Here is a 21999-nt window from a genome sequence, read left to right as displayed (position 1 = left end):
GGTCACCAGACCTCTGTAAACTCTGTTTTCTCCTCCGCAGATGCTACCAGACCTGCTGACCTTTGCCAGCATAATAATAAGATAATAAAATGTGAGGCTGGATGAACACAGCAGGCCAAGCAGCATCTCAGGAGCACAAAAGCTGACGTTTCGGGCCTAGACCCTTCATCCTCAGAGATAATGGGAACTGCAGATGCTGGAGAATTCCAAGATAATAAAATGTGAGGCTGGATGAACACAGCAGGCCAAGCAGCATCTCAGGGGCACAAAAGCTGACGTTTCGGGCCTAGACCATTCAACCCCAAGATAATAAAATGTGAGGCTGGATGAACACAGCAGGCCAAGCAGCATCTCAGGAGCACAAAAGCTGACGTTTCGGGCCTAGACCCTTCATGCCGAAACGTCAGCTTTTGTGCTCCTGAGATGCTGCTTGGCCTGCTGTGTTCATCCAGCCTCACATTTTATTATCTTGGAATTCTCCAGCATCTGCAGTTCCCATTATCTCTGACCTTTGCCAGCAGCTTTGTTATTATTCCTGATTTACAGCATCTGCAGTTCTTTTGGTTTTCACACAAATCTGTGCACTGACCAGGAATGAATCAAGATATTGTACACCTCCTGAATGTATGTGAGTAATGCAGTACATACCAATCCCCAGAAGAGCAAGCGGCCTCTACATCTACCTGGTATTCCTTAGACAAAAATAATAACAGGTGTACTCACAGAGCGCAGGGAAGATTACATTCCTGTGATGGATTACTTAAATCTTGTACTGTTCAAAGATTTAACAACTCAAGTGCAACATCATGTCATCTATCTTCAGCACTTTTGGAATCCTGGAACAGATGGTGTTTCACAACGGATTGCAGTCTACTGGCAAATTGTTTCAGATAGACACATGTTCATACATGTACTAAATGAGGAGTTATCCATTTCAAATTGTTACTTCACTATCCACACTCAAAAAGGCACATTCTATCAAGCCAAGTTGAGCAAAACAACAAAATTTTCATGTTGCATTGCTGCATTATTGTACAATGCCACTTGAGAAGATATTACTAGCCCAAGCACAACTTAGGCCTGGGAACCAACCATAAAAAAACTTCACAAAGAAACTAACTGTCCAACCTTTACAAAGGAAATGAAAGAGATACATGATAATCAAGCAGGTAGAAAACTACCAAAAGAGATTGTTAGCTTGCTCCCTCTCCATGGTTGCGATCTAACCCACTGTGATCTCCAGCACTTGTTGTTTTCAGTACAGATTCCAGCATCTGCAGTAATTTGCTCCTACCAAAAGACAACACTGGGCATAGAATGCAAATCAGAAATGAGAAACCATCTTCTTTTATAACAACAAAACGTGCAATCATATTGCATGTGGCACGGTGGCTCAGTGGTTAACACTGCTGCTTCACAGCACTAGGGGCCTGAGATCAATTTCCAGTCTCAGGTGACTATCTATGTGGAATTTTCATGACAGTCTGTGTCTGTCTGGGCTTCCTCTGGTTTCTATCCACACTTCAAAGATGTGCAGGTTATGTGGATTGACCATGGTAAATGGACATAATGTCCAGGGATGTGTAGGCTAACCAAATTAACCATGGGAAATGCAAGGTAATACAGAGATGTGTCTGGGTGGGATGCTCTTCGGAAGGTCAGGATGGACCCAATGGGCCAAGTGGCCTGTTTCCATACTACAGGGCTTCTTAAAAAGATATCATCACTGTTCACAGTGATACCTTGCAAAGGAATGTAAGGCTGTACAGTACACCAATCATTACTAAGTGTATGAGGAAGAAAACTGTGATGATAATGATTGTGGAAGACAGCCATATTCAACAAAGAACAATGTGTATCTCAACAGGCAGGGAAAAGACCATCAGATCAAAATGAGTTGTCAAACCTTCAAAGAGTTTACATTGAAATTTAAATTGTGAACCTAATGAGCTCTGTAATAACCGTGTTGTATAATTATCAAATTGACAACATGTATGTGTGCAACTATGTAAATATATGTTGGAAGCCATTTATCTTTGGAAAGAGGGCATGTTATATTAGGTCCCACAGGCTGTCAGTCAGTAAAACTTTAAGAAAAATACTCATGTTAATCATCACTGCGTGTGACTGGAGAATAAAAAAGTCTCAGGCTCTTTCTTTACTTGGGCCATTTGAAGCATGTCATGCTGATGAAAGCTTACTGCTATCTGTAACCACACAATCTAATACATGGCCATTTGGTTGAAGCACATTCAGTGCATTTGGCACAAAAGCAACTGGCACTTGCTGCAGGTGTGACATTTACATAGCACAGAGCCATGGAGCAACATACGCACCCCTCACCCTGTGACTGATCACTGCTGGCAAACATAACCAGCTGCTTGGATTTGTGCCTGCACTGAGATAACATTTCATCATAAATTGTCTGTCAATGTAATTATTCACACACTCATGACTATCCAGTAATTGCTGTTCAAGAACAGAATCCCAGTTAATGTTGGATATAACTGGCTGTGTACTGTCAGTACCTTGCTTATTGCAAACATCTGAAGGGATACGCTATTTGATAGCATCTACCCAGTCTTTGGGATGTATAGCCTCTATGCCAAGCAACACATTAGCTCTGAAATTCATGGATATTCATGTGTGTGACACAGTCATGGAGATCTACAGCATAGTAAAAGTCCCTTCAGCCCATCACATCCGCACTAGTCAAAAACAACCACCTACTTATTCCAATCGCATTTTCCAGCAGTTGGCCCATAGCCTTTAGTGCCTCGGCATCGCAGGAACACACCTCAGCTGTTATGAGGGTTTTTGCCTCTTCCACCCATACAGGCACTCAATTCCAGGATCCAGAAGGCCATAAGATATAGGAGCAAAATTCGGCCATTCAGCCCATCGAGTCTTCTTTGCTATTCAATCACAGCTAATTTCTTTCTCAATCCAATTCTCCTGCCTTCTTTCTACAGTCTTTGATCCCCTTGCTAATCAAAATCCTGTCTTGCTCTGTTTTTAATGCGCCCAATGACTTGGCGCCTGTAGCCCTCTGTGGCAACGTGTTCAACAGATTCACTAACTTTTGATTGAAGAAATTCCTCCTCATCTCAGTTCTAAAGGGTTGTCGCTTCACTCTGAAGCTGTGCTGTCAGGTTCTAGTCTCCCCTTGTAGTGGAAACACCTTCTCCACGCCCACTCTATCCAGGCCTCTCAGTGTTCTGTAAGTTTCAATGAGAACGCTCATTCTTTGAAACTCCTTTGAGTACAGACCCAGAGTCCTCAACTGCTACTCATATGATGTGTTCTTCATTCCTTGAATCATTCTTGCAAACCTCCTCTGAAACCCCTCCAAGGACAACACATCCTTTCCCATGCTCCCAGCACTTGTTGAAAACTCCCCTAAACTTTCTGCCCCTTACCTTAAATATATGCTTCCTGGTCCTTGAGCCCTCCATCAAGGGGAAAAGTTTCTTCCTGTCTGCCCTATCTATGCCTCTTGATTTTACACATCTCAATCATGCACCCTCTCAAATTCCTTTGTTCAAAGGAAAACAATCCCAGACTGTCCAGTCTCTTCTTATAGCTAAAGCGCTCCAGACCAGGCAATACCCTGGTAAATCTCCTCTGCATCCTCCCCAGTGTTATCACAACCCTCCTCTATAATGTGGGTTCCAGAACTGCATACAATATTCTAGTTGAGGCCAAACCATTACCTCCCTGCTCTTAAACTCAACGCCATGGCAAATAAAAGCATGTATACGATATACCTTCTTAACCATTTTATCTACCTGTCCTGATACCTTCAGGGACTGGTGGAGATGGACACCAAGGTCCCTCTGATCCTTGGTGCTTTCTGGAGTCCTGTAAGTTAAATGAATCCCTTGTCTTCTTTGTCCTAAGCTGAAAGCTATTATCAGTCAGGCTTGCAGTGTGATATATCTGTGTGTACTAGAAGCAATATATTGATATACAGGGTAAAAAAGTGTGGAGCTGGATGAACACAGCAGGCCAAGCAGCATCTCAGGAGCACAAAGGCTGACGTTTCAGGCCTAGGCCCTTCATCAGAGAGGGGCATGGGGAGAGGGAACTGGAATAAATAGGGAGAGAGGGGAGGCAGACCGAAGATGGAGAGAAAAGAAGATAGGTAGAGAGGAGAGTATAGGTGAGGAGGTAGGGAGGGGATAGGTCAGTCCAGGGAAAACGGACAGGTCAAGGAGGTGGAATGAGGTTAGTAGGTAGGAGATGGAGGTGTGGCTTGGGGTGGGAGGAAGGGATGGGTGAGAGGAAGAACAGGTTAGAGAGGCAGAGACAGGTTGGACTGGTTTTGGGATGCAGTGGGGGAGGGGACGAGCTGGGCTGGTTTTGGGATGCAGTGGGGGAGGGGACGAGCTGGGCTGGTTTTGGGATGCAGTGGGGGAGGGGACGAGCTGGGCTGGTTTTGTGATGCAGTGGGGGGAGGGGAAGAACTGGGCAGTTCTTCCCCTACCCCCACTGCATCCCAAAACCAGCCCAGCCTGTCTCTGCTTCCCTAACCTGTTCTTCCTCTCACCCATCCCTTCCTCCCACCTCAAGCCGCACCTCCATTTCCTACCTACCACCTCATCCCGCCCCCTTGACCTGTCCGTCTTCCCTGGACTGACCTATCCCCTCCCTACCTCCTCACCTATACTCTCCTCTCTACCTATCTTCTCTTCTCTCCATCTTCGGTCCGCCTCCCCGTCTCTCCCTATTTATTCCAGTTCCCTCTCCCCATCCCCCTCTCTGATGAACGGTCTAGGCCCGAAACGTCATCTTTTGTGCTCCTGAGATGCTGCTTGGCCTGCTGCGTTCATCCAGCTCCACACTTTGTTATCTTGGATTCTCCAGCATCTGCAGTTCCCATTATCATTGATATTATTGATATACAGGGTGATGTTTTTTGCAGACAGAAAGGACATATACACACATTGTGCCTGTTTCAATGCAACCTTCATTCACTGGCTTATTTCTCTGACTAATGATAGCCCACCTGCCTCACTTGTAAATAAAATGTAAATAAAATACGGCAATTAACTGTCAATCAGCATAATTGTATGCATTCTTCATGGTAATGCCTCAACCAATCACAGTCCATGTCAACTAATCTGTAATCTCCTCTTCTGCAGCATATATCTTGTTTCTTTTCCCACAAATTGATATCCCTGTGAATTGTCCATGATGGGTACAAGATGAAATGCTTCACTAAAATATGTTTTGTTTATCAGCAATATTGACATGTATTTCTTTTATTGTGACTGATGAACTGCTTGTCAATGATATGGTTTGTCTGGTGGATGCAGGCCTCTGAAGTCAATGTCTGCACATTGAGTGGTTTCTGCTCAGATTACAGTCTGATCTTTGTGCAAATTGTGACAACACTGGGGACTCTCAATTGTCTTTTCATATCTAGGATCCATAACCATGAGGCGAATGAGCTACTTGCTATTCCCCAGGCTTTCCAAACTAATCAAAGTTTTGTGAGTGATGAGTCATCTGATTGCCGAAGGACACACACTATTTAATATGTCACAAACTATTCCTTTATCTTGTTTAATACAGAAAATGCCAGTAAACTGTGTTGAGATTAGGTATAATTCAAAATGTATGGCTGTTCTTCAAGTGACAGCGTGTCACCCTGGAAATGAGGGTCAATTGGAAAGTCTACACTCACCAAATAACAGTGAGTAGATAGCCCAGTCCCAAAAGCAGCTGGTCTAGAGCCGACCAAAATGAATTTACAAAACAGCGTGCAAGGCTGTTCACTGTCATTGTGGTGAGATGATCCCAGCTTATTTCAGCTCCTTACCTAATCTTAGAAGAAGACATCTTTACACTCTATGCTATAAAACCTGGTTTACCAGAACATCCTTTAAAACTTTATTTAACTTTGAGTGGAGGAAACTCAAAACACAAGAGATGGTGAAGTAATATCTTTAGAATTTAATTAAACACTGAGATAAAGCCTAGTCCCTGGATTTGATCTATTAAGGCTGCAAAATGCGAGGCTCGCTGATTACTGTTTAGATAAAAAAATTTGGTTTAGTAAAGGCAAATTATGACAAATTGAAGCGATTTGTGATAAAGTGGCAATGCAATAGTTAACAGGAACAAAACAGATGCTGTGTACGTGGATTTCCAAAAGATAATCAGCAAAGTGCCTGGCAAAGACTTGTTGGAAATTTTCATAAAACCTGTATAAAAGGAGCAACAATATGGAAAGTGAATTGGTTGATGGCCAGGAAACAAAAAAAAAGCTAAGGTATCTTTGGCTGTTTCAAAAACTGGAACACAATTTGAAATTTCTCTATATAATGGGCAACGTTGGGATGCTATAGACAGGTTAGTGGAATGGGCAGACTGGCAGCAGATATGGCTTAATGTCAATAAGTGGGAGGAGAACAGTGGAATGACAGATATTGCAAAGTGTGATGAACAGTGAGTTCTACAGGTTTGGAATATATCATTTCCTGTGAATGCAAATGTTCATAAGTAAAGCTATAAAACAGGCCATCGATATGAGTTTCGTATGCAGAAACTACTACTCTGGTCTGGCCTTCTTGTGACTCCAGCAACATGACTGGCTCTTAACTGCCCTTTGAAAATGGCACAATGAAGTCTCTCAGTTCAAGGCAGTTAGGGCAAGATCTGTCAGACATGTCATCCAGGTACCCATCTCATGGAAGAAAAAACAAAAACATTCAGTGTCCTGGGCTTTATTAGTAGGGCATGGAGTAAAGAAACAAGTAGGTTATGCAGAACCCGTATAAGACACTAGTTAGACTTCATTTGGAGTACCATGTCCAGTTCTAGCAGCATATATTAGTAATGCATTGGAGGAAGTGCAAAAGAACTTTACGACAATGCTCCCAAGGTTGAGAAACTTCAATTACGACAGTTGTGTGGAGAAACTGAGATTGTTTTCCATGGAGAAGAGAATGGTAAGAGGAGATTCAATTGCTTTCAAAATCATGAACACTCAAGGTAAACAGGCAGAAACTGCTCATGCTCATAAAAAGATCAAGAGACACAGATTTAAAGTGACTTGCAAAGTAGTTCGGGTCTAGAAGTGTGGCAGAGGCAGCCTCCATCAAGACTCTGGATGACTACACTAATTGAGATAATGCCCACGAATAGGAGGAAAGGGCATGAGAATGGCACAACACCATGATGCTCATTTGGAGAACTAGTGGAAACCTAATGGGTCAAATGGCCTCCATGTGTACTGTAATATTTCTCCATGAAATCACAAGGTGAAACTTGGAATTTTTTATCAGAGCACAGAAAAGGTAGGAAAAATCTCTATTAAGGAAAAGAACATTCTTATAACATTAATGATGTTTTAGTCAAGTTCAATGGAAAGCTGAGAAATAGGATTTTAGAGGGACATTTAACATTAATTTGTCAGACTTAGGCAAGGGCAGGACCTGTGTTGCTCGGGGATCAAAAGAAGGGAGTGGCACAGTCTTGAAACAATACCTACTGAGCTGCAACAAATGACATTCATGATCAAGTAACTCCAACAAAATCTGAACTAAAGTGACCAAAAAGGAATAGACACATACCTGATAGAACCTATCATTGTGCTGTACCTGTGAGAATCATAGAAGAAACGGTGGAACAAAAATGTCAGAGTTTATACAAAATAGGTTATGAGAAATCAAACTGCAGTTGAACTAGTGTTCAGTGGAGCTTTGAGATGACAAAGGAAGCCCCTGGTGAAAGACCCAAAATGCCTACAAACATGTTTGGAGACACATTCCTCACTTTGCTTTTACCCATGATGCATATTGTCTTCAGTGCTAGAGAGCGATCTGGTAAAAGATTGAAAAAAAATGCTTTCATTCAGGTTGGAAATGACTGGTGTTGCAAGCTCATTACAGAAATGCATCTTGCAGCCAATTACCTGTAACTGCTGCAGCCTCACCTCTTACTCTGCAGAAAATGACGTCTTGATCTTGTCTTGAATCGGCCCATCGCTGCAGGCATGCCCTTGATTAATCACTAGCAACCTTCTGCTGGATCCTATTCTACCGACGGGAAGGTCTAGCAATTGCCGCAACCAATTTTCGGGTTATCCACACTTAACTTCTTGTAATTTCACCGCACAACACCGCACATTTTCACTGAAGATTGCTTCAGTCCTGTTCAAATGGACACAGAGCTCTGAAGATTCAACATCAAGCATTCATCAGTTTGGAGTCTGAGTACTGGGCAGTTGAAGACATCACAAAAGGTCTAAGTTGTTTATGATGTAATCCATGAAACACATTATGTGTACAGTCTATCTCAGGTTACTGTGGTAGGGTAAGGTATCTCAAAAGATTTCAGCAACTGATGAAATTAGCTGTTTCACACAGCTACTATACAGTAGCATCATGAGTGGGGTTTGCCAATTCCAGGACGCTGCAGTCAAGCCAAAAGGAAGTTCTGCCCATCATAAATGAGTAACACAGTATACCACCGTGGTAGGATGGATATCAAACAATGACGAGGCAGAATACAAAAAGAAAATAGAGAGCTTGGTGACATGGTACAACGATAACAACCTCTCAATGTCAGCAAAACAAAACAACTGATCATTGACTTCAGAAAGAAAGGAGGAGAACACGCCCCCATCTACATCAACAAAGCTGAGGTTGAGAGTGTTGAAAGCATTCAGTTCTTAGGAATAACGATAACTGACAACCTGTCCCGTACTTCCCATGCAGATGTGACAGTCAAGAAGGCACAACAATGCCTCTTCTTCCTCAGATGGCTTAGGAAATTTGGCATGTCCATGAGGGCCCTCACCACCTTCTACAGATGTACCATTGAAAATGTGCTGTCCTGTGCATAATGGCCTGGGATGGCAACTTCTCTGTCCAGCTCTATCAGAAACTACAGAAGGTGTGTGCACAGCCCAGATCATCACAGAAACCAACCTTCCATCCTTGGACTCCATTTACAAGGCCCACTGCCACAGAAAGGTGGCCAACATCATCAAAGACCCCTCCCACTCCAGTAATGCTCTCCTAATACCTCTTCCATCAGGTTGAAGATGCAGAAGCTTGAACACACCCACAGGGAGGTTCAAGAACAGCCTATGCCTGCCATTATTAGACTGATGAATGGACTCTCTAACTTCAAATAATGTTGGTCTTGTTATGCTGATCTTGCTCCATGCACTCCTGTGCAGCATTAACTTTTAAGTCTAACTCTATCTAAGCACCCTATGATCTGTACGCCCTTGTTTAGCATGATCTGCCTGCACTGCTCATAAACAAAGCTTTTCACTGTATTTAGGTACACGTGACAACAAATTAAATCAAATAAAATCAAGAAAGTTAGCACTAGTGTGATGCCAAGTATGTAGGTTTCTGGCCCCAAAGACAAGCCCAGTATGTCCCTTTGGGCTAACTACAAGCAAAGTACTGAATGAGGAGAAGAATGAGAGGGGATCTCATTGAGACATAACATTCTGACAGGGTTGTACAGACTGGGTACAGGCATGATGTTTTTCCTTGTCAGAACGTCCAGAACGTGGGGTCATGGTCCTGGGATATGAAGTTGGCCATTTCAGACTGAGATGAGGAGAAATGGCTTCACTCAAAGGATGATGAAGTCTGTGGAGATCAAGTCAACAAATGTGTTTAAGAAAGAAACAGACAGATTTTTAAAGGCTAAAGACGTCAGGAAATATCAGGAGAGGAGAGGAATGTACTGTTGAGATAAAGGATCAACTCTGATCTGGTTGAATGGTGGAGCAGGCTCTACCCCGGTCCTATTTTCAACACTTCTATGACCATACCCAAATAGCCCATGCTCGCAAAATTCACAATTCATTACATATGATTCTGTGTTTGGACACAATCTGTTAAATAATAATGAGTGAGCTAAGTGTTTTGCTGGCAATCAATTTAAGATTAACAGCTAGGCTCACAGTGTGGCTCATGTGTGCATTGGCTGCTACACATATGAATACACAAAGCCCTGCTCTTCACAGACTGAAAGGGCATGTACACACACTGCACCTGCTTCAACCCAATTAAATAGGCAACTGCTATTCTCTGGTTTATTCCTCAGGGCAATACATTGAACAATCAGAGTTAGCCTACCTGGTTTAAATTTAAACAAAGCTTAGCAGTTAACTGTCATCCAGCTGGTGCATTCTCCATGGGAACACATCTCCTGAACAGAGTCTACTGCCAACAAGTTATCTTACTTCTGTCATACAATGTAACACCTTTACATTGGTGTCTTATGGATATCTGGATGAATGCAAATGAAGCTTCAACAAAATACGTTTCTTACTTTCAGCAATACTCAAGTCCTGTATGAATAAATGACTATGTGCTTGTTGCTAACTCAAAGATATCTATGAGAGATGATGCTTTCATGTACTTCTATGGACTGAGAACCATGAACCCCAGTCTAACATCTAACGGAGATGCAAAGATCATAAGTAATGCTTAAAAAGGCTAAGGGAAGGCTATGGCTTTTTAAAAAATATCATGCAGGGATTTTGGTTGCTTGATCAGTAAGAATTATTTTCTGTGACCAGGGAATTAGTAATCAGAAAACATCATTTTAAATCATTGCTGAATCTGGCGAATGAGGTTGAAGAAATTTAATAAGATAATGATTTGCTGGTATGTGAAATTTATTGCATGATTGAATGGTTGCAGCGTACAGGAGGTCATTTGGCCCATTGTGCCCATGCTAGCAAGAACTACACACCTTGTTCCATTCTGATACCCGATCCCCTTAGCCTGGCATAATTCCTTTCAATACTCCAACAGTGACAAAGGATGCTCTTCATATACAATAAGGAAAATGAAATAATCTTCATACGCAGAAGGAGAATGAAAGGGACTGTCAGGAAAGCAGAGAAGCAGCAAAGTTAATTTTCTACTGGTGTTGCAAAAAATAAACCGCGTGGACAAAGAACTAGGTGCAGGATTGGACAATTCAACTCCTGTCCTGCCATTTAATACAATCAAGCTTGATCTCATCTCAGCCCTGATCCCACATCCCGCCTGCTCTCCATTACCCAATAACCCATTACTAATTAAAAAATCTATCTCCACCCTAAATTTCTGTAATTTCCCAAGATCCATTGCACTCTGCAGCACTGAATTCCTCAGAGTCGCAATCCTTCGAGGGAAGTAAGAAGCAGGGAAATAGGAATTTCTTTGCTGTTTATTCCTTTGATTTCAAGATTTTAATGGTAACATGCTCACCAGTTAAAGCATGCCTTACTTATTCTGCTATTAATATCCATGTTATAAGTGATGTTAGGACTCTTGTAGCAAGTGGTATTGTCTCTACCTCTGGGCCAAAAGGTCTGGATTCAAGTTACAGACATGTCACATCATGTGTTGACATTTTTGTTAAAATTCTACAAATGATGTTAATGAAATTGCCTTATCCCAATGTGCATTCTGTAGCTCCCAATCTGAAACCACATACATGAAGGTGAAAATAAATGAGTTGACCTGCAGACCTGTTTGCAGGCCAATCCAGTGTAGCACTGACACTGCCTCATTTTACAGCTATTTGCCTACTCCTTTAGTTATTGCCTGCAGCCTTTCCAAAATATCTCTCTCCAGTTGTGACATGAGTCAGCAATCACAGTTTTAATTTACTAAATATGGCATGATGTTTGGTGTTTGAGATTCCCCAATTTTGTCTCTGCCACTTTCTCCTGCAGTGATTCAGTTATTTGTAGTTTATGCTTTTCCTTCTGCTGTGGAAGCCTCCTGTAAGGTGCCCATTGTTCATGCTGGAGTCAGATATTGAATGCCAGTTGTCTACGCAACCATGGGATATATGACAACTGAGCCTAGGCACGTCCACAGACATATACTTTCCAGCAGGGGTTACTGAATAGATATTGAGATTGAGGATCCTAGCTGACCTTTCCCATCACTAGCCCAGAAGTGTTACGGTCTGCTGCTCCATTGAATATTCACTTTCTTTGTCCAGATTCATTTCCACTGCTTGGTTCAGATGAGCTTGAGAGATCTGGAATTTTCAGAGGCTCAGTTCCATTCCATTTATCAACTGAACTATCACAATAAGTTCCCTATGAGAGGGTACGCCTCCCCTTCTTAATCATTTTCCCATCCTTAAATGAAATATGACAAATTGGCTCAAACAAAACCTTTTGTAAGCCATTAACACTGAGAGCTGTCCTCCTTCGAAACTGCATTTGATATGGTGATGACACAAAGTAGGAGAGATTGCTGCTTAAGCCTAATCACAAATCCAATAGTTAATGCAATTATTATTTAGGATTTATTGTTACTGAATTACACTTAATGCAGGATTCCAAATCACTAACATAACTTATATTAATAACAAAGCACAACAAGGAATTTTGATGTTAAAGGTGAACTTGGTGTTTAAGTATTTTCATATTTATGTTTTGCCCTCTGCTCAATATCCTGACACTTGCTGGGTACAGTTCCACAGCCCATAACAGCCCTCCAGAACTATGTTTAAGTGGTCATTTCTTCAGGTTTAATTTCGGCTACAGGCTGTTTAGCTGCTCATGATCTTGGCCTCCTCCAACATCTAGTTTCTGCAGGATTTGACAGATAACTATCAGGAACGGGAAAGCTTCCCTTACTCAGCCCATTGTATCACCCCAACTTTGTCCATCTAAGGGCAGCCAACCTAGTGAAGACATAGATTACAGCTCAGAGAGATCTACTACAGCTCCTACAATTCCAGGAGAGCCAGAAAGAGTGTAGTGAGCACTGCTGGGACTGTGATGAGGACCTGGAGAAAAGGTCATATTTGTCAGACATGGTGAACGAGGGTTCCTTGAGGAGAGGTTAAAATAGTTCCTTGAGGAGAGATGGATTGGGGACCCTGGGAAAGGGAATGAGAGGACTGGGTCTTGGATGCAAGCAGGAAGGCACAAAGTGGGGAAGAGAGTATGATTTTAATGGCGGTATTCCCAGTCTGCACGGTCTACTCTCTGAAGGAGGTATCCTCCCTTTCACCAACTTTGTTCTAAAATCAGCCTATCTATTCTCACCAGCCTTCCACTGCCCAGCATATAATGGCAGTGGAAGTGGATTGAGGCTTTTAATAGCTGTTTAATTGGGTAGCTAAGGGCTTCAATAGACCTAAGGAGAGGCAGCTTAGTGTATGTCATGCTATGGGTAATGGGTTAGGAGTTGGCAGGAAAGCAGTAATCTAATCATCTGTCTACAATTGTAGTGCCGCCCAACTTAAACAGGCCAGATTTAGTGGGGAGTTGGAGGTGGCCTTAAAATCCAGTCTCAAATTTGTGGCTCAGTATCCTATTAGGCAGTACATTTTGCAACTCAGCAAACAGAGAAGTTTTGGCAAAAGAGTTGAAGAAACAATCTCATCTTGCATTCGCTTTTTAAACAGATCATTTGAAGAAGTAATACATCAGTTTCAAACAGTTACATATTGTTGAATGGCATTGAACAGCAGTTCTTAGAGATAATAAGGACTGCAGGTGCTGCAAACCCAGGTCTGTAGGTGGGATGCTGGAAAAGTTCAGCAGGTCAGACAGCATCCAAGGAGCAGGAAAGTCAACATTTTGGCCTGAAATGTTGACTTTCCCGCTCTAATGACAGCAGTGGCAGACCTGCTTTGAGCTAAGGAGCCCCCACTTATTGCCACATGTTTCTTCCTTCCTATCATACCCCACTTTGAAAGACTTTTCCTACAGCCCCATGCTCTCATAATACATCCAGTCATCTCTATTCACCTATAGCTGTCATTTACCCAATACATAGAAGATCTGCTTCCTTATTAACTCAACTTGAGCTCATTATAAAATCAATATAGACTTAACTGCTGGGCCCTCAGGAGGAAAGGCAAAAAGGTCACACGCAGAAACTTAAACAAACCCAGTACTGAGAAAAAAATGTTTAATTACCAATGTATTTACTTAGGGCCGTCATATAGTGGAACTTTTGCACATAATAATCAGAGGTCGAATGTATTGGATGCCTTCAAGTAATGTGGAAATCAGACTCCGACGTAATCTCCACGTTCAAGCTATCTCCTTGAAACAGTTTTAGCAATATTACAAATACAAATTTTAACCTAATTGACTTGGACTTATCATTGTTGCTCTTGCAATTTCTCTCAACACTTTTGCTAATGACGTAGATTTTGTTTAACGAGCAGTGGCACAAATATTAGCTCTTAACCCTTTACTCCAAAGGTAAAGCCAAGTGTTCTTCCGACATTATCCCCGTGATTGTCACTGGTACCAAAATGGGAGCAGCAACACTACAACATTCAGCTTGTCATTTAAAAAAAACTGCAGCTGGATTTGCAGTGTGGAGCTTTCTCACACCTGATGTATAGAATAATTGCTTGCTTATTAACGTCAACTCTGTTTTTTCAAATCAAATTATCAGCTACACTTGACGCTTTTCTCGGAGAAATTGTTATTGGAACATTCGACTACATAGATCTCCTGTTCAAGTATTTTTTCCAGCCTATCACTTAGGATTATTATTATGATTAGGTCCATCTGATAAATAAAGCTAATCTATTTAAGGAACAGACTGCCTACTGTGTACGTATTCACCAGCCTCTGGAATTTTCCAATTTGAATGATAAATTGGTGACTCTAGATTACAACGAGATTGAAATTCTTGGTGATGTATGGTAATATGGGAAATAACAAGATTAATGAACATTAAAATATTTTCATTTTCAATACTATAAGAAGCCTCTGGCTCCTCTCACAGACATATGCTCGTAGACAGCTCTCATGCATTGAGCTGAACAGGAAGATAAGGCAAATTAAACTACAAGAAGCTCTTTACCATTAAATACAGAAATTCTACTGGTGAATCTTAGTGCTGAGTTTATGGTCTTGTTTCTTTTAGATTTAATTCTGAGTTAAGTGTTAGCAAATGTACTTGTTATCATTGATGGGTTTTAGTGTGCTGTCCACATCTGAACGGTGATGTTGCTTTTTTTTAAATATGTTATACACATAAGTAGCTTCTCTTTCAAATTAACAGGTCAATTCTTTTGTAGCATCCTGGTGAAGTTCCCAGCACTGACTATCATGATTTCCAAAGAATGGTTAGTAAAGTGTGGTCCTTGTTTATCATTCAGTGCATCAGACAGGAGAACAGAAGTGCAGACTCTTATCTTAGTAACTCTTTGTTTTATTGGAAGTTCCTTGGGTTTGTGGGCCGAATCTATCAGGAACCACCATAGAATGCTTGTTCACCTCCAGCTCCAAATCATTCCCTTCGCTGATGAGATATTTTCACAAATGTTCAGCTCAGAAACATAAATCATTTGAACACGTGGAAGTGTTTTTGGAGACCAGTGAGGTTCATATAAAGTAAGTAGGCACATATCCCTAACTTCCACAGCACGTCCTCCTGAACCTTGTTAAAATTTTCAGTCTGAGGAATAATCGTCTATGGTGCCCACCAATCCCATCAGAATGACTAATGACCACCTGGTTTGTGACCTGGCTTGGGAAGACTTTAAGATATTGGTTAAAATTAAGTCATTTGACCCATTGACTATACTCCATTGTTTGATCATGGTTGATATGTTTCTCAACCCCATTCTCCTGCCTACTTTCAGTAATCTTTCATCCCCTTTACTAATCAAGGACTCACCTTTGATCATCGTACTAATGAAAAAAGACCCAGGAATTGCAATTTATTATGAAGGAGCCAAGCTGATAGTCAGAGGAACCTCCCTGTCACTTTTTTCTTCAATCCAGCATCATAGGTGTTAGCACTCAAACAGTCAAACGAGCAAGGGGTTAAATGTAAACTAAGTGATACACTGAGTCTGAAGTCTCAGCATATCCATAATAACATTGTCATTACTTCATGAGTTTCCTTCCGTTGAATTAATACTGTTTTGTTTTCTCACTAGATATGCCCTTCAGAAAAGTTAATTGGGTTTCACCATTGAAAACAGAGGAGGAGCCAGTAAAAAAAGTTATGGATTGTCAGAGAAAAGGAGGCAGTGTTAGTTGGTCTTGTTTTTGATAAGTCATCTCCCATCATAGACACATCTGAAAGGAATGGAGGCTAGACTGAAACAAACCACAAATTATGTTCCATTACAAAATAATGCCTGGAAGTACAATGGATGCTGAAATGACAAGGAAATAATTGCCATGTCTCCTGCTTGTTTGGTGGGTTCAGGTACATTCACAGGCCCTTAATAGCTTTCCAAGCTCTGGATAATTATTACCTGGTAGGCGTTCGTGGCATCTGAACCGGTGGTGGCATCATGTCCCAATGTGCCCAGCTTTGCCTTCAGTTTCTCATGAGAACGGTGCCTGAGGCAGTAGATGACCCCTGATGCAATGAGAACCCCAATGATGCAGACGATGGAGATTATTGTTAAGATAATAAATTTGGTCGAGTCCTCTTCGTTGGCTTGTTGGGGAAAAGCCAGTAGTTTGCTCTTCTGAAGGCGGGGGGCGGGCGGGAAGAGGAAGAAGTCGGGGAGGGGGTGGAGAAAGAGAAAACAGTGTTACAATTTATTTTGTGGGAGTAATTTTTTTCTCTGTAAACAAGCATTGCATTGGTTGCTTTTTTTTTGCTTGTCCATACCCACTGCGGGATTATACAGCAATTCATCCATGTCAGCCTTCATTATTAGATATATTAGTTACAATTTAGTAAAGAAAAACAAATGCAGATGAAAAATAAGACAGCACATAATAGGGGCAAGCTGCATTTCTGCAGCCCTTCTTTGCAATCGCGAAGAGAAATTAATTTAAAGCCGGCCCCGTTGTGGAAGATGGGGAACAATTAGCACTTTTGCTGGTACCTATTTCACTTGGTTACAAATGGAATTTTTAATTTAACTCCTGAATACTTAGCCAACCTATTCATTATCTCCACTATTCTGTTAGTAATTTTCTGCTCAGCATTCAAGCAGCCAATGTCTAATTTACGTCTGTAAGCAATGTATAGAGAGCTGGTTGAAGGCCAGTCCATTTCAGTCCTTTTACACTATACAGGCCACCGAGCAATTATCAGTTGGCTATGCAGTTGGAGTTTGTCCCTAATTAGCCCTCTTGTCTTCAGTTCACTGGATTAGCTGCTGCTGAGGCACAAGTTAATGGGGAGCTCTAACTAAATGAAAGCTCCAAGATCTTCCTGCTTTGACTATGCACCACAGAGAAGGATTGTGAAGCGCTGTCACCCCCGGGAGGTGGATTGACAGCAGCCCGGTGCTAAGCCATGCAGAATTGCTTTTTTTTAAAATAAAAGAAAATGTATCTGTGTTAGAAATCCTGCTTCACAAGGACTAGTCTACCACTTATATATATAAAAATAATGTAATCTTTGTTCTTGGCGATTTACTGAATGATTTGCAAGGCAAAATGTTCTCTTAAAGCACAAAAAAACCTAAAAACACATTTATACATTTTGCTTCAAAGTTCAATGTTCTTGCAGCTTTTCAAAGGAAGAGATAACTGTATCTTTTAATATGGATGATTAAAATGAGGAGAGTAGGCTTCTGTGTGCAATTTTATGAAATTTTGAATGATTTCTGTCCATTAGCAGATTTGCCTGGTTGACTTGCATACCTCTGGAACAGCCAAAGTTTTGCTATAAAAAGCCTGAATTAGTGCTGTCAGTCTTTCCCTTTGAGCAGCGTTCACATCACTCTCAGTAATGCTGAATACTTAAATTATTAGGGTTTTTGAATAGTGGGCGTGGAGAGAATCCCTTTTTGCGGTAGTTTCAAATAATTTTGTATCAAGCTAGCATGGGCGTCATTAGATATTCTTACTGAACGCATACAAAGAGAATAAAATGCCAAGTACTTTAAATTTAAAAATTTTAAGAACTTTTTCTCAACATATCTATCTGGATAAAGGCGAATGAAGAGCTGTGATCCTACAATAAACATCATGTAGGGATCTGTTGATTCTTCTGTCTTTAACAGCATATCCTGGCTCCCTTTTAAAGGGCCTGATTCAGCTCCTGAGTGGTTGATGTTCTGTGGTTAAAGGATGTCAGTGCTTTGTGTAAGAAGTGATGAAGAGGGTTCTTATGTATTTTAGCAACAGACTCAATTCAGTCAGTTTACCCTTCAACGTTTGAAAACAGTATTGAATAAAAGATTTGATCTCAATCTAGACATCATTAAATCATTTCACTTCATGTAAATCAAGATAGGTGTTTTATTTCCTACTTTTTATTATGTAGTAATATGTACAAGTGTTTGATGGTAGGAGTTTAAAGATGTTTTATGGATAGTGCACAATTTGGAGTTCAGTTGGACATCATTGTATGAAAGATGTAGTAGACTATAAAATGATTTTTACAGCTAGTCTTCACCCCCTGATGGAGTATCATGGAGATTAATATAGACTGGACTGATTTTTCAGCACCTCACTCTTTTGCTGAAAGAAAATAACAAGAGAGATCTGTGTGCTTCTTTTGTACTTAAATTACAATATATTTGTAATGTGTATAAACAGTTGGTTTATATGAATAATGATGTTTGAAACTCATGAGAATTTCTATTACTTTCCTTTCGTGATTTGCAGAATTATATCAGCCAGAAAATAAAAACCAATGTGATGACTTTCTACATGGGATCAGAGATTTCACCCTGGATGCTGAAAAGCCTGCGTTAAGAATAAGCCAACAATTTGACCAGATCTATTGTATTTAAGGAACTCACCACTGTAACTGTCTATCTTGCCCTGAATTCTTTCAATTTCAAGTTAAAATTGGCATGTTATTCTTTATGTGATTTTTCTAAAATTGAAAACTGTACATAAAGATATTTAACTGGGCATTTAAATTAAAAACTTATTTAATTCTGGTCAAAGCTCACTGCTGCTTTTCATTCCTGGAATTGGAAACTAAATTGTCTATGAATTAGGTTTTAAAATTTAGTGACAAAATTTTAAAAAGAAGCGTTTCAGGGATCTAATCTCTAGCATGAGTTTTTGTACAATTGCATATTTCATCACAAAACAAAGGAAATAGCAGGAGGTCAGCACTGCTAGCGCTACAATTTTGATGAATATTTTAAGGAACTGGAGCAGAAACCAAATTTTTTTTTAAATGTGAAAGGAATTCAATGGTGTCCAGAAAGGATTTACTAGGGAATATATTTCCTCTAAAATTGGTGAGTCAGGAGTGAAGAAAATGCAATATTGAAATTAAAGAGTTATAGGCCATCAAAGAAATGAGGAAACTCTTCCTTGCACAAAAGGAATTAGCAATCTGGAATTCTCTATCTCAGGTCATTGTTGGAAACTGATATAGTTGGAGCTTTCAGTACTGAGATCCAGACATTTGTGCATGGTAAGGGTAGCAATAGATATGGCTCAATGAAATTGAGGTGCAGATCACTACGAGCCTAAACGAATGGTGGCTCAGGTTCACAGAACTGAATGGCCTACTCCTAGTCCTATGTTCAACTAGCCCAGGCACCTCCAAGTACAGTGCAACATTAATGGTCACTACATTGGGCCCATAGTCTGACTTTTGGGTGAAATCCCACACTCAGGCAGAGACACGTGGAATTATTCTTCATTATAGCAAAAATACTGCAAAAATAGCAATGACCTACACAAGGACTGACCAGCAGCAGCACAAGAGGTCACAAGTTATATGTATTAATTCTACAAGTTTAGATTATTTCCCTGCTTTCAGAGCAAGAAAGCTCTCCACCTACTTCTGAGCACATATTTGATCCCAGTCTCAGAGTCCTTTAATACACTTCTACAAAATCCATGGTCCCCACCATTTCTTGAGAGAGGCATAGGGTGAGCATGATATATTCACTGGATTTGTGTAAACTTTTTTGTCACTGCCCTGTAGGTTTCAATGAATTAATAAATTATAGCCTTCGTGGTGCTGTAATTCTACTCCAGAAGGAAGCAAATAGTCCAAAAGGGAAACCCAAAAGCATTTTCACTGCCTCTATTTCCCCATCAATATTTAAACTTTTGTGCACTGTTCTTTAAAAAGGGGGAAAAATTATTAAATGCATTCGATCAAGCAGAAATAATCATGTATTAGCACTTGACATTATGAAATCCTTTCAAAAAGATATTACTAAAACATGAGGCATTGTTATTTAAAACTGCAGGAGAGGAAAAAAAAGCTTTGTGCCTCTGAAAACCATTGTCCCTCCATATCACTGGAAATTGTACTTGCAAATTTATCATTCATTGCAGCCAAAGAGATAGGCCAGTTAATATTTAAACCATCTTCTTCAATATAAATTTATATTGAATCGACAGCTGTGGTGGCATGCCATATGATATAGAATTCTGTAAAGTTAATTTTCTATTTTTCTTCTATTGATCACCTCTGTTATTTATCTCTCCAAAAAAAGAAACTTTTCGACGTTACCATGGAGCGTATCACACAAGCACAATAACTGGAGATCACTCTCAGTGTTCTGCTTTATTTTTTAAGTAAGTTTTCGCTTTTGCGTACAAAATAAAAGGCACCAATTTATCAATTGGAACCGAGTCGGATTTAGTAGTTTTACCTTTTCAAAAACAAAAAAAAACTACCAAGACCAGGGATTTAAAGACATTTATTCTCTTGAGTGAGAGTATAAAGGATTACAGAAATCAAAAAGACAAAGGGCAGAAGGATTTTTGGAGGTTTGGCTCATTCAAATCACTGAGAAAGGTCATAGCGAAAGGCACAGACCTATTCATACGAAGAGACACAGTGATCTTTCAGTGACCTTAACACCAAGCCCACATGATCAGTAAGTGGAAAAATGATACTATATCTGCCATTTATTTTTTGCGTTTTGTTTCCTGACCACCTAAACTTTTAGATACTGTTTGGCTCCACCAGGACAAGAAAATATTAGAGGAATCAGTCTTGTGTGTCTATTAAGGTTACCTCTTTCTCAATGAACCAAACAGATTGCAAATTTCGCTAACATTTTCAAACCTCTTTTTGAAATGCAGTTTCAGCCTTCATCGAACCCCACTCCTCCCCAAAGCCCCCACTGCTAACTGACTGAAGCAAACTTAATGAAAATAAGAGCCCTACTATCAATAAACTCTCTCACAAGCCCAGTTATTCCAAATCTGGAGAACCTAGTCAAGGCAATTCACACTAACCAGCGACAATTCAAAGAAAGTTACTGTTGCTGAACTGGCACATCTTAAGGAAAAAAAGATGCTGCAAGAAAAATACCTTTCAAAAGAAAAACACAAAGCAATTAGGAGTAAAGGATCCACACAGTTAAATAACTAAAAAAAACCAAGTCAATCTGATCGTAAGATGTAACAAGTTTACATACCTGATTCTATTCCTATTGTTTTTCTTTTCCATCTCAAAGATGTTCGGTTACTATCCTTTGAACAGAATGAAGTAAGGGAGAAATACTTGACCTAAATGTCTCATTTTTCTTTGCTTCTTGCAGTTCTGGCTTCAGATATTAACCGTCTACCATCCATCTTTCACAGGACTGAAATCAGCAGCTGCCTTGCTTCAGCTGGAATGTGTGCAGTGGTTTGAACTTCACAAGAAAGAGGAGGTGGCAGAAACAGAGAAACAAAAGGAAGCACAAGAATTTCTTCGGTAGCCTCTCCGTCTTAGAATCAACCGTGTGAGAGAGTGATGGATTTTTGACCACAAAATAGTGGCCCGACCCCTCCTTATATTGCCCAGCCCCAAAGCCCCTGTCTATACCACATGTCATATCCCCTGGTTGCTATGGTGATGCTTCCACATGTTGCTGACAGTAATTGGATAAGAAGCATTTCTGTTAATAAACCTTACATGAGTGCGAATATGAATGGATATCAATTTTGTTGCACATTTGTTAAGCGGCTTGAGGTTTCTGTTTGGGGCTGTGCTCATTTTCTCTTCTGTTGCTGGCTGTGTGCGTGAATGTCTATACAATGTCGTTTTCCTTTATCATCTCTTGGCACCATTCATGATGTCAGCTGAGAATGACAAAACTGGAGGAGCTAACCGAATGAAAGCACATCTGAGAGAAGGG

At 40.5% G+C, this 21999-nt stretch overlaps 1 protein-coding gene across 5 annotated transcripts in view; it reads right to left on the bottom strand.

Annotated features, from left to right (window-relative positions):
• Window positions 1–21999, bottom strand: part of ptprn2 (protein tyrosine phosphatase receptor type N2) — a 949211-nt gene that overhangs the window by 153888 nt on the left and 773324 nt on the right. For all 5 annotated transcript variants that reach the window (XM_048556814.2, XM_059639614.1, XM_048556833.2 and 2 more), the window contains one exon: window positions 16234–16452. In XM_048556814.2, coding sequence (XP_048412771.1) covers window positions 16234–16452 — 219 coding nt within the window. The remainder of the gene's footprint in view (window positions 1–16233; window positions 16453–21999) is intronic.

Source organism: Stegostoma tigrinum, chromosome 2, assembly GCF_030684315.1.
Source record: "Stegostoma tigrinum isolate sSteTig4 chromosome 2, sSteTig4.hap1, whole genome shotgun sequence".
In the NCBI taxonomy this organism is placed as follows: Eukaryota; Metazoa; Chordata; class Chondrichthyes; order Orectolobiformes; family Stegostomatidae; genus Stegostoma; species Stegostoma tigrinum.
Note: the sequence above shows the minus strand (reverse complement) of the source record. Positions and strands in the feature narration are given on the sequence as shown.